Source organism: Cydia amplana, chromosome 1, assembly GCF_948474715.1.
Source record: "Cydia amplana chromosome 1, ilCydAmpl1.1, whole genome shotgun sequence".
Taxonomy (NCBI): Eukaryota; Metazoa; Arthropoda; class Insecta; order Lepidoptera; family Tortricidae; genus Cydia; species Cydia amplana.
In genome coordinates this window covers 14,953,107-14,966,734 of record NC_086069.1, presented here as the reverse complement: position 1 = coordinate 14,966,734, position 13,628 = coordinate 14,953,107, and the positions used below count along the sequence as shown (strand labels likewise).

General features: G+C 39.2%; 1 protein-coding gene across 1 annotated transcript; it reads right to left on the bottom strand.

Moving 5' to 3' along the window:
• Nucleotides 1-2,782: 2,782 nt before the first annotated feature.
• LOC134648922 (putative fatty acyl-CoA reductase CG5065) lies at nucleotides 2,783-13,428 on the bottom strand. The gene is made up of 10 exons (XM_063503541.1): nucleotides 13,324-13,428; nucleotides 10,934-11,050; nucleotides 7,802-7,924; nucleotides 7,093-7,218; nucleotides 6,763-6,910; nucleotides 5,939-6,040; nucleotides 5,611-5,797; nucleotides 4,610-4,713; nucleotides 3,606-3,735; nucleotides 2,783-3,008 (listed from the first exon to the last, which is right to left on the bottom strand). The coding sequence occupies exons 1-10, from the start codon at nucleotides 13,414-13,416 to the stop codon at nucleotides 2,783-2,785; spliced, it is 1,356 nt and encodes a 451-aa protein (XP_063359611.1). The 5' UTR covers nucleotides 13,417-13,428.
• Between the last annotated feature and the right edge of the window lie 200 nt (nucleotides 13,429-13,628).

The following is a 13,628-nucleotide window of genomic DNA, read 5'->3' as shown; positions in this document are numbered from 1 at the left end:
TATTTGAAGAGAACTTTTATTAACTTATTTTGTGACCTCTGTAAGCTGTTCATATGGGTAGCGGCAGCTGAACCCCATATTTCGATAATAAAGAACCAATTCCATTTAATTTCACTACGGAATTTCAAAGCAAACATGCATTGTTTTACAATATCAAATGAATTCGTGATGTCGTACCCTAACTCAACTTCAGGAAAATCATTTGTTTACCAACGTTTCATAATGAAGTGTTTGTTCTGTTTATTAATGAAAGTAATTAATGTTAGGTAGGTACATATATTTAATAGCCCATGAAAATATGTACGTGATACCTATTCTTTTCTGCCTGACTAAAGAGACACAAAAAACCGGCCAAGTGCGAGTCGGACTCGCGCACGGAGGGTTCCGCACCATCAACAAAAAATAGAGCAAAACAAGCAAAAAAACAGTCACCCATCCAAGTACTGACCCCGCCCGACGTTGCTTAACTTCGGTCAAAAATCACGTTTGTTGTATGGGAGCCCCACTTAAATCTTTATTTTATTCTGTTTTTAGTATTTGTTGTTATAGCGGCAACAGAAATACATCATCTGTGAAAATTTCAACTGTCTAGCTATCACGGTTCGTGAGATACAGCCTGGTGACAGACGGACGGACGGACGGACGGACGGACGGACGGACGGACGGACGGACAGCGGAGTCTTAGTAATAGGGTCCCGTTTTTACCCTTTGGGTACGGAACCCTAAAAAACTCCCTTTATTTGCTTAGTTGCTTTAAGATTTGGGTTTTCATTTTCAATTGCCTAGAATAGCGGCATCGGCGGCCCGAGTCACGTTAGTATAGGCTTCGGTAATAATAATAATATATAAATATTATGTGGCTTAATCCTACCGAAGGAAATACCTATATGGAAGCCCAATTTGCTTCGGCCACTGACATATAACAATCTTCTTTCTTTAATCATTATTCTATCCTGTATCTATGGCTCCGACCCACCGGATTTAAGAATAGATACGTATCGTCAGAGCGAGTGGCTTGGCTAATGCTCGACATGTCGTTTCACGTAAATAAAGTAAGGCTTTAAACAAGACTGCTACAATTGATTCGTATTTTTGTTACAATCGCAGAGCCATTTGTCAACCGGTGCCCTGGTTGAGCGCCGGCTTACATCAAATTTATCATAGCATAATCTGGACACCGGGTCGCTCGTAAAAAAGTTTAATGGTTGGCCAGCGAATAGGACAAAGAACAAATCGCACAGCTAATATGAAACAGTTCTTACACGTCTCTGTACCATATATTTATACTAAGACATTTTTTATTAGAATAGTTGGCCAAATAAAACACTACACATTCCTTTTTTCCAACTGAAAAGTTTTGCTGGCCTGTCATTCTGACATCTGAATCCAGTAATAAGGATGATATAACAAACTAAAGACTGTCAAGTTCCGTTGCTCTCATTATCATGTACAGTCAGCAATACTTTTAGCTTAGCACCTTTTTATACAAACTTCTATGCAGGACCTACCTTTTCTCAGCAGATGACTGTACGTTTTCCGGGACTGGCTCTCCGTCCAATGCTAATCAACTCACACTAAAGTATCATCCACATAGCATCGTTTTCGTCAGACACTACTCGTAGAATCTATATCTGTCTGTGCATTATGATAATTCAGTCCAATAGAGCACCAACATAAATACGTAATCTGTACAAATGTTGACTACGGCAATGGTACACAAACGAAATAACCATTGAGAGGTAATGTCCCACAATATATCAAGCATTTTTTGACCGTCAACCCTTTCCACCCGCAATAGGATAGCAGCAGTTAGCCCTAATGTGCCTTGTACTGTAACGATTTGCTTTGTCGTGCAGATAATAACGGTCTAATCTAACGTCGGGTAAGACTTTTTAAGGTAAGACTTCGGGTAACGGTTTTGATTTATATGACCCACTAGCAGCGGTACCACGAGTTGACACTTGACGTTTACGTTAGCGCCTGTGTAAACTCGATCGCAGTCCATCTCGCTCACACTGATGGATTGGTGCGATAGAGAGAATGCGATCGAGTTCACGCAGACGCTAACATAACTAGCAGACATAACACAATTCATGTTATAGCAATTACAATTTTCCCCAAAGGCTAAAATACTTGTGGTGTAAGAGTTCCATGTCACCGTTGAAATGCAAAAAAAATCGCTATAATCCTAAATCCTCATGGAATCCGTCATCAGAACTCGACCTTGATAAAAATGTTGGTTAAAAACATAACTTGCTGACGAAAAAGACATGTCGCCAAAAGTGAAATACGTGTCAAGCCGTGTGTCATTGAGGTATTCCGTTCTGGTCTAAATCAGGACTTCCAATTCATCAAATGTCATTTTTCTGAATGTAAATGCTTGATTAGTTCATGAAAATACAAAAATAATAATAAATGAACCTCAACCAAATCGGTTGAGAAATGACAAAGTTCTGAGGAAATTGACGAAATTGAGAACTCCTCCTTTTGGAATTTTAAAGTCGATTAAAAAGAAAGAATGCTCAATTTTTTTCTCACATAACTGATCACATTTATTACATTTTTTTATACAAATACAAAATAGTTTATTTCGTAAAATATTCGGTTAGGATGTCAAACCATACTGTTCTACCATAGGAATGGCTTGGGAGCGCCACAAACCCTAAAGAAATTGCATACAATTACCTATGTACTTGGAAAAAATCGACCCCTGCCGCCGTGACCCGGGTGACCGAGGGGCTTAGGGCAATTGCAGACCTGAGCACTGGAGGCTTTGACCACTTTAAGTTTTGCCACCACATAAAAACTCTTTGACGCCCCTGTAGTAGACGGGCATGTAGGTGGGCCAGTGCACATGCGCGGGATGGCAGGGGAACAGGCGTGCGTCGGCGTCGGTCAGCGCCTCCGCCAGCGCGCATGCGCCGTCGCTGCGCATCACCCAGCTGTGCGTTGTGAAGAACTCTGTGTTATCCCGGAGCATATACATCTGTCTGTTCAACCAAATGTACCTACAAAAAAATGCTCTGTTACAATGCTGTGGAGCCAAGCATCCACTGGATCAGCTTCATTATAAAGTTAAATAGTGTAAGAAAATTCAAGTAAAAACTTTGTACTGCCGACTTTATGAAGTCACAGCAACTACCCCCACCACTTCCGCGCTTGTCATCTCATATACATATTTGTGTTCGGACATTACACTGAATGCATTAATACCATATTCACCCATATCTAAGACGACATGAACGAAAAGTAACGTAAAGCCTGTTCGGCCGGGCTACTATAAAGGAAGTTAGTTGGGTTTCTTTGTGGTTACTGTTTTTGGTATAATATAAGTGCAAGTGCCTTTATTCCATTAAGAATACACTTCTCATTATAGTAAATACGTTGAGATGTGGGTTTTTTTGACACCGAGTAGCAGAATCTTGTGCACGCATTTTGTTGTAGTTGCACAAGCGGTTCTGGTAAATATGGTCTTTAGACTGTATCGTATTAGTATATTAACTGTGACATACTTAAAGGAGTAATTTCTTTCAAATTTTTGCATTAACTAGCTCGATGTGCGTTTCCTCGTTAACTAAAATACTTTTTAGTCTAGTGTGACGCACTTGGTTCGTTTCCTTCGGACCATTCGCCACGCGTCCAAGAAATAAGCTGGTACAGTCTGGAGGCAGAAACTGCCTACCGCAAACTTTACAGGGGATCTGGTCATCACTGCTCCCGGGAATGGCACCTTATCTGAAAATAAAAGGCCAAAAAGTGTTGGTAAACACACGGATTTAAGACGATATTCATAACATAAACGCACCACAAGCCTAAATTAGCTATAAAAAGTTTGTCTTAGTCTGTCATTTTTAACCGATGAAAAAAACGGAGGAGTCCAACGGTTGGACCAATGTAAATTTGGAAAAATAGAATTGGGGTGATTTTATAGGGGTGAGTAGATTATAGCCACAAAAAAATTATAATAATATAAAAAAAAAACATTTTCACAAAAACCGGCCAAGTGCGAGTCAGACTCGCGCACGGAGGGTTCCTCACCATCAACAAAAAAAAAGAGCAAAACAAGCAAAAAAACGGTCACCCATCCAAGTACTGACCCCGCCCGACGTTGCTTAACTTCGGTCAAAAATCAGGTTTGTTGTATGGGAGCCCCACTTAAATCTTTATTTTATTCTATTTTTTGTATTTGTTGTTATAGCGGCAACAGAAATACATCATCTGTGAAAATTTCAACTGTCTAGCTATCACGGTTCGTGAGATACAGCCTGGTGACAGACGAACGGACGGACGGACGGACGGACGGACGGACGGACGGACGGACGGACGGACGGACGGACGGACGGACGGACGGACAGCGAAGTCTTAGTAATAGGGTCCCGTTTTTACCCTTTGGGTACGGAACCCTAAAAAATTAAACTGCCGAAAAAACTGAAAAGCAAAAAATAATAAACCTTTTTTATTTAACCTTAATAACTAAGTTCTTAAACTAATGTAAGTATACCTAAGTAATTTTGAGTCGACGCCAGTCAATCAAGTTCTTCATTTTCCGGTTTTTCCACTATAAGTTATAGTTTATATACTTTCAATGTATTAGATTTTAAAAACTTACGAAAATTATCTGCCTTGCTCGCCTTGAGAAACAATTCGAACATCGTTTCCCATGTGATTGGGTTAACTTCGCTTGTGCAGCAATTGTAGACCGACACCTTGCCTCTAAAATATTACAAATAGATAGGTATCTAGGTCTACCGCTTAACTAAGACGGTTGGTGGGAAGTTATTATGGTATAAATGCTTAGCTGCATAGAGCTGATTTGTATCAGCTCATTTTAATAATAGGTATTTTATGGAGACCCCTTTATGTTATTTATTTTATATGTTAATTACTAGCGACCCACTACGGCTTCGCACGGGTTAACAAATTATATATACATAAACCTTCCTCTTGAATCACTCTATCTATTAAAAAAATCAATATCCGTTGCGTAGTTTTAAAGATCTAAGCATACATACAAGACAGACAGACAGCGGGCAGCGACTTTGTTTTATACTATGTAGCAATTAACCTTTTGGACGCCAGTGACCGTTATATCCGCACCGTAGGTTCAAAGCCAAAGAACGATTAATCGGTCACATATCACAGAGCAACATAGACCTACGTGCATATGCATAAAGTTCAATTTCAGTTTTGACACTTCGGTGACGTGGCGTCAGCGTAACAGGTTTTGTGTTTGACACGGCGTCGAAAGGTTAAGCATAGCGGTAATAAATTGGCACAGTACATTCTGTGAACATTTCGTTCGTCAATTTGTTACGGGTTTTGAGCATCAGAAGGACCCCAACAACAGAAGTACGGACGAACATCGAAGGCTATGTTACAGGGTCCCGTTTGTCAACCTTTGGGTGCGGAACTATAAATGGGATAGATCTGACTGTTTTCATATTATTTACAGTACATACATATGGTGCTACTTTCCCGCACTAGTGCGATAATTAGCACCTTACGTGCCTACGAGTGTGTCGAAAATTTAAAGGGCCACACATACTGTAAAACGTTGTACGGTACACGTGCGAATAGGTAAGTCGCACTTGTATCGTAATGTATTATTACTGTTTAGAGTGAACGGCGGACACGATAGCCATATTGACCACGCAATCCAGCGGAATTAGATCAGCAACTTCTTTCGGGTCACAAATAAGGACCCGTAGGAAGCCTCTCGCCACATTGGCTAGGGCTATAGTATTGCTTTGCCACGCGTCTACCCAACCTGCCAGCGGTTCACTACGCGCTGCTACTACTGTAAAAAAAACTTCATTAAGTCATGCTTAAAAAGTACAGTCAGCGATAAAAGCTTGTACAAAAAATGATTTTTTTTACCAAAAACTTATTTATTCGAAGCATTTGGAAAATGAAAAATACTTAATGATCATGTATTTACCAATAGATGGCCTCAAAATAACTATGGGCACATCTCCGTGGTGTTCCACCAGGTACGCTTCAGCTAGGGATTTGCTGAAACAGTAGGCGTTTGGCCGCCCATCTGCAAATACAGACCGAGAATAAAAAGCATATTAGACAAAAAGACAAAACCAAGAAATCAAATTGAAAGATTGAATCGTCGGGGAATTTTAGACTTTAATTAGAAAGTTTATTGGAGTGTTTTTACTCATTTAAAAACTACTATGATTCGTTAAAAAATCTGAATAAAATATTATTTAATTATTGGCTACTTGGTTATTAAATACTTATTAGCGAAATGGAAGCCCTTATATTTGGAATTTAAGTTTCTATTAAAAATTCAATTCAGGTTAGTTGAAGTTTTACTTCAGGTTTTAAGTCGTTACTTATGTCGTCACAGTTCCTATCCTACCCCGACCATTTTCGCGCTTATCATCTCATATATTTGTGTTCAGGGCATCATACTGAATAGGGTATTTTCCTACTAGTCAAATCAGTTTCTTTTTTAGAACACTGTCAAAACGATTTGCTAATATGGAATTTATATGAAACATTACATCGTGATGTCACGGTCAACTCACCTACTTTTTATATTTCTATCCGATTTATTAAATACGACTTGTGCCTAAAAATAACTGCTATATATGTTTTTATAATAATTATTTGGTGCTTTATGTCATGCATAATTTATTTATTTTAAATACAGGAAAATACCCTATGCACTGATACCAAAATACCCATATCCGAGATGACTTGTGCCAAGATCGGTGCAAAATGCCGATCTACTATTAAGGATTACGGTACTCAGAAATCTCTTGGTCGCTTCCTCGTCGTCACCGTGCTCTCTGAGGAACTTGTAGACCGCGTCGATATTCGCTGGAGGGGGGTAAACCCTCTCCTCCACTACTAGCTGGTCCGTGTTGGTGTAGGCTGTGGATACGTAGACAAATGCCTGAAAAGATAATTTGTAAATACAGGCCAATTACTATACCTATTATTTTATCATATTTATGGGCTATAATTGTATATAAATTTGCTCACTGTTTTTAAGTAGCAAAGTACCCTTGTTCGAGCTGCTGAGCTGATGTATTTTTCCTAGATTAAAAAAAATACATACTTATAAAAAAAACTTACACGTATTTTTCGCATGCGTTTGCACAGTGCCAGCACTTTGATGGTGCCCTCCAGGTTGACGGCTATAGTGACGCGGAGTGGCTCGTTCAATTTTACCGTGGCTGCGGAGTGAAATACCACCGACACCTAGCATACATAATGACATAATTCACTTTTATACCTAGGAGTACAAGTGGAAAAAAAATGGCAAGAGTTTTGTTTAATCTTATTATTCCAGGCTATAACCCAAGCTCAAGGAAATAAAAAATCTCGCCATGCTGACGTTGTACTTGGGGACATCGCACAACGACATTGAAAATATGTGTAAAGCCGGGGAACTGTAATTCGATGGGTCTGGTCTATTGCCCCTTTTAGGCACAAGGGCCGTCTTCCACGAAGATGAGACCTGCTGTTTGTTGCTTGAGAGTGTAAACAGGCGCCTTAACACGGGACACAGTTCAAGAGCAAATCTTTTTAGCACAATATACCGTCTGGCTCGCTCGATTTGAAGGTTCAAGGATAGCAACTCCCAACAAACATCCTTCTGCATGACTTCTGTGGCCTACAGATTTCTGTATCTAGATGGTGGGCGGTACCGCGCTACAGGACCTCCCGCGTGGTCCATGGGTCAAGAGCCGGGTCCAAGAGTCAAGATGACCGAGAGCCAAGGCGCTCAACGTGGTGGGCGTTGAAAAATAAATGAAAATTAAAGAGCACGGATAATATTTACGTTATTGAGCAAAGCCTCTTCGTCTTTGGCGCTGAGACCTAAGCCGGGTGCACTCAGGTCGCCCGTCACGGGGATGATTTTGTTCATATCTTCAGGTCTCTTGCTCTTTAACCTTTGAAACACCTGAAAATTTAATAAACTTAACTTAAAATAGCAAATTAGACTCCATGAGTGTGTCATCACAGAATGCTGGCGTCATTATAGGTACACATCCGGAAATCGGTTAATTATATTATTTATTTTATATTCCTTAAAAGTATCTCTTCCAGCTAACCTTTGAGAAAATAATAACGGAACAAATACTTAAAAGTAAATACAACTTTATATAAACATATATTATAACAATATTAAAAAATATATATATGTATATATATGCAGAGATGCGATTTATTTGAAATACTTCTATTTAAAATGCAAATACAAAATGCAAAATACCTATTTTGTATTTTGCATTTAAATGCCTTTTAGTAAAAAACATTTTGTATTTTATTTGAAATACTTTTCGAGATGTATTTTGCATTTTTAATATTCATTTCAAAATGCAAAATACTTTGTGATTAAGTTTAGCCAACATTACCAGTCAAACAAAATGAAATGAACGAATGACGCTTGTATTGCCGAATTTGACCGATAGAGGCGTCTGCTAGCCATGCGCGCCCTTTTTTTAGGGTTCCGTACCCAAAGGGTAAAAACGGGACCCTATTACTAAGACTCCGCTGTCCGTCCGTCCGTCCGTCTGTCACCAGGCTGTATCTCACGAACCGTGATAGCTAGACAGTTGAAATTTTCACAGATGATGTATTTCTGTTGCCGCTATAACAACAAATACTAAAAACAGAATAAAATCAAGATTTAAGTGGGGCTCCCATACAACAAACGTGATTTTTGACCGAAGTTAAGCAACGTCGGGCGGGGTCAGTACTTGGATGGGTGACCGTTTTTTTGCTTGTTTTGCTCTATTTTTTGTTGATGGTGCGGAACCCTCCGTGCGCGAGTCCGACTCGCACTTGGCCGGTTTTTCTTTGGTCAGAGTGCGCGCCTTATAGCCGTTTAGACTCGCGGCTCGGCTCGCGGCGCGTCTCGTGGCTCGCCTCGACACACTCGCATTCGGCTTGTCATTCGGTTATAAACCTTATGCCGTGCCGTTAGTGTTTAAATTATATTAGCTCGATGAGCTTGCGAGCCACGAGAGTCTAAACTGGCTATTATGTCTGACTAGTGTCAATGTTATTCGGGACCTATATCGTTTGCCGACGCCCTTAAGAAAAATGGAACGAGGTACGTTCAACCGTCTAATGTTAGCTCAGTCGCAATCTATCCGGTTGACAAGTTGAAATCAAGTGAGGAGACAAAATCTCTCGTTCAAAAGATTATCCGGCCCGAAGAAATGAAGCTGCACGTGAGAGGGTTGCGCAAGATAAAAAACGGCGGTGTAGTGATAAGCACTGACTTAAAAGAAGACGTCATAAAACTCAAGCAATCGGCGCAGCTTACGACCTCTGGACTCACCGTTGACGAGCCACAAAAACGCAAGCCCAGAATTGTAGTCATTGGAGTTCCCACGGACATGCAGGAACCTGACGTCCTCAAGTGCATATTCCTTCAAAACTTAGCCGATAAATTACAAGATTGGTCGCTCGAAAAATGTATGGCCTCCACTAAGCTCAGTCACAAATCCGGAAAAAAGGACGCCGAGACCTGTAATTATATAATTGAAGTTTCTGGAGCGATACGCAAGGCCTTAATTACGAACGACAGAGTTTTTGTAAATTGGTCATCGTGCCCTGTTAGGGATTTCACCTTAGTTACGCGCTGTTTCAAATGTCAGCTTTACAATCATGCAGCGAAGACCTGCAAAATGGAGACTAACATCTGCGGCCACTGCGGCGAAGCGGGTCACTCATTTAAGGAATGCACAAAAAAAGACGAACGACCAAAATGTGCAACATGCTCGTACTACAAGAAACCATGCAACCACCAAACAGGCGAAGCCGACTGCCCAGCTAGAAAAATGGCCGAAAAAAGGTATTTAATCTCTATAGATTATGACGGCGCCTAGGAGCGCTAACTTTTCACATACTTTTATAGCACTTCTTATTTCATTAGTTTAACTACCTACCTATGAACAATAGCATATTTTCTGACCTAGATAGTTTCTCTGTATCAGAGTCTAAAGCATGCGTTGTCGAAACCTGCAAACAACATGTTCGCCGCTGTTTAAATATAAACAAACTTGGAGATGATTTACGCAATATTGACTTTGGCCCCGTTTATAATTCTGCTGATGCAGAAAATAGTATGCTGTACTTGACCAAAAATGTCCAGCAAACAATTTTACTTAACACCAATAAGACACGTCTTAATTGCAACGCCCTTCAAAAAAAAATTACGTACGATGATACAGAGAACTTACTAATAGTCGTAAAATGATTACCTGATATTTAAGACTTAAGAACCCACTTTTTGTTTAGGTAATAAGACTAATATTGTGTAATCTACCTATAGTTTATAATTAAGTGAATAAGTAATAAGTAATTAATATTGTGTCCTTTGCTGCCTGAAACACAGGGAATCCTAGTTCAGGCATTTGTAAATCACTTGTCTTTATAAATTCTTAGTCTTTAATAGCAACCACTGTACTATACTTTTCTCAATAAATTATTTGTATTTGTATTTGTATTTGTATTTGTATAATGTGAAACGAAAATGACGAACATTATCTATTCTATGGCTATTCTCATGATAAATACCTAAAATAAATAAAACTATCTGAGATTTGGTCAAAAGGTATTTTATTTTGAAAAAGTATTTTGAAAATACCTATTTTGCATTTAGCATTTAAAATACAAAACGCAAAACTATTTGGTATTTTGCATTTGAAATAGTAAATCTGAAAAGTATTTTGCATTTTGTATTTAAATGCTTTTTTTAAACCATTTTGTACATCTCTGTATATATGTATGAGTCAATGAGTTCCGTGATAATTGTGGTACCTTTAACAACCTTATAGATAGGTATAAATTGTTGTGATTATTTTCTTGTCTCGTACAAATTATTAAAAATCCAACATGCCAATAATAGCTGGTAATCCAAGAAAAGTGAAAGTATAGCTCTACTTCTTTGTATACTTACTAAGCTATTACAGATGGTCTGCACTCTTTCGGTTAGATTGAGTCCTTTTTTAGGGCGCGACAAAACGTAGATCTTGTCAATGCCATTGCAGCTGTACAGCAGCTTTTCCAAGAGTGCCTACAAATTAACACAACTGTTTCAACCAAACAGTCATTGATTGTACAAGATTTAAAAAGTCTTCGATGGCAATTCGACGCGAGAAGTCTATACCATCATTCATTATTTATGTATTTCCCATCATGGAACAATGGTGTTCCGGACATTAGCGAGGCGTACGCGGATCCAAAGCCAACACGAAGACTATTGGCTATTAGACACTTTAATGAGATCTAAAGTAAGGGGTACACCGAGCGGATGCTGCCCTTGCCCGTGTCATGGGACGCCCGCAGAAGCAGCACCCGCCGGGCAGAGGTACAGGCAGTAATAGTAGGTTGTATCTAAAAATAACTGGGCAATTGGGTGAAAGCGATGGACTAAATACTGGGCTATGGGATAAAAAACCGGACGCCTGCCTAATAAAACGTTACGCCTCCACAAGATGGGCCGCCACAAAAAGCGACATTTAAAATAGCTCAAGGGCAACACCAGTGTGAGGGCTGAGAATGAGAGATGTCATTGGACTTTAAACGTATAGCCAACTCCCCACTTATGTTTCCACATTTACCCTCGCGAACGCAGCTCTCACGACTCCACTCTGGAGTACTCTGGACGGCCGACCAAGGCAAGCCAGAGACAGAGAATCATTATTTATTTTTAAATTATTACATTACGAGGGGCGTTCAAAATATTCTCGGTATTGATATCTTACAACCTCTTCTAAAATTTCTTTCGTTACTGGCCGCTAAGGTTTATTCATTGACATTAAAAAAAAGTATAATTCGAAGCGAGATGTTCTTTTGTTTTTCTGCAATTGCTGAACAAACATGAACATCATGTGGGAATTGACAATGTTAACTAAATTAGAACATCGATGCGTGATAAAATTCTTGACAAAACAGGGTAAAAATCAAAAAACCATAAAAGAGGAAATGGATTGTGTTTACCGTGAGTCTGCTCCTTCTTTATCTACCATTCAAAAGTGGTCAAGCGAGTTTAAACGTGGAAGGGAGAGTGTTGAAGACGACCCTAGACCTGGCCGGCCTGTAGTAGCTACTTCACAAGAAAATATTGATAAAGTGGAAAAAATTATATTGGAAGATGGTCGAGTGAAGGTAAAATCTATAGCACAAGTAACCAATCTCTCTATTGGTACCATACATGATATTATCCATGACCATCTTAATATGTCAAAAGTAAGTGCAAGATGGGTTCCGCGAATGCTGACTCGGCTTCAAAAAGGCATGCGTGTAGCTTGTTGTTCCGATTTTATTGACCTGTGCGGTGAAAATCCTGATGAGGTGCTGCAAAGAATAGTTACTGGAGATGAAACCTGGGTTCATCATTATGACCCAGAGAGTAAACAAGAGTCCATGCAGTGGCACATTAAGGGTTCAGCTCATCCCAAGAAGTTCAAGGTCATCCCTTCAGCTGGCAAGGTCATGGCCACGATATTTTGGGATTGTGAAGGAGTATTACAGATCGATTATAAAGAAAAAGGTGTAAATATCACAGGACAGTACTACGCTAACATTCTACGTCAATTAAAGGATGCAATCAAAGAAAAGAGGCGAGGAAAGTTAACCAAAGGTGTTATGCTTCTGCATGACAACGCCCCCGTCCATACTGCTCATATTGCCAAGGCAGCTATTGTTGAATGTGGGTTTGAAACTGTTACTCACCCACCGTATAGTCCGGACTTAGCCCCCAGCGACTTCTTTTTGTTCCCCAATCTTAAAAAGGATCTGCGTGGAAATAAATTTTCCGATGATGAAGCATTGAAGGCGGCAGTGGAGGAGCATTTTTACACCAAAGATAAAAAATATTTTTATGCAGGATTAATAAAAATAATTGATCGATCTTTTAAGTGTATGAACATAGGGGGGGAGTATATTGAAAAATAAAAATGTCAAACTTTTCGTACTTGTTTGTTTTCATTCTCATACCGAGAATATTTTGAATACCCCTCGTAGATATAGCCATTATTGTGACTTCGATTTTATTTTAATATATTCAGTAAGTACTTAAATTAAATAAGTATGTAAGGTTTATTCGGGTAATTCCGGAAATCTGGTAATCCCAAAGAGCATTGTAAAATCACTCATATTCCGTTGTAGTAAGAGTCAGCTTTCGGAATTATCCGCCACTTTCGTTCATTCGGAAATACCCGAATACACCTTACGCAGAAAATAAAATACAAATGTAAAATAAGGTACCTACCTACCTATGTAACAAGGGCAACAGGTAGGTTACAAACATAGTAGGTAATAATAATAATGTGGAGCATCACTCACCTTTCCGAGAAATCCGGTTACTCCAGTAATAAAAACAGATTTTCCCTCAAAAAAACCTGCTACTGACGTACACTCATTGGTAGATGAACTCATATTTCATTTAAGGACCTATTCTAATCAGGAGAAAATATTCTAAATCTAATATGTAGGTATATACTGTACATACTTCAATTATGTTGTTGTTAAGAAAAAACAGTACCTAGCGATTTTTTCATAGGGCGACTGAAAATCACTATATTTATACTAGATACTTCTTATTTCATTACTATAGTACACTCATACTAAATACTTGGTTAGCTATTTGC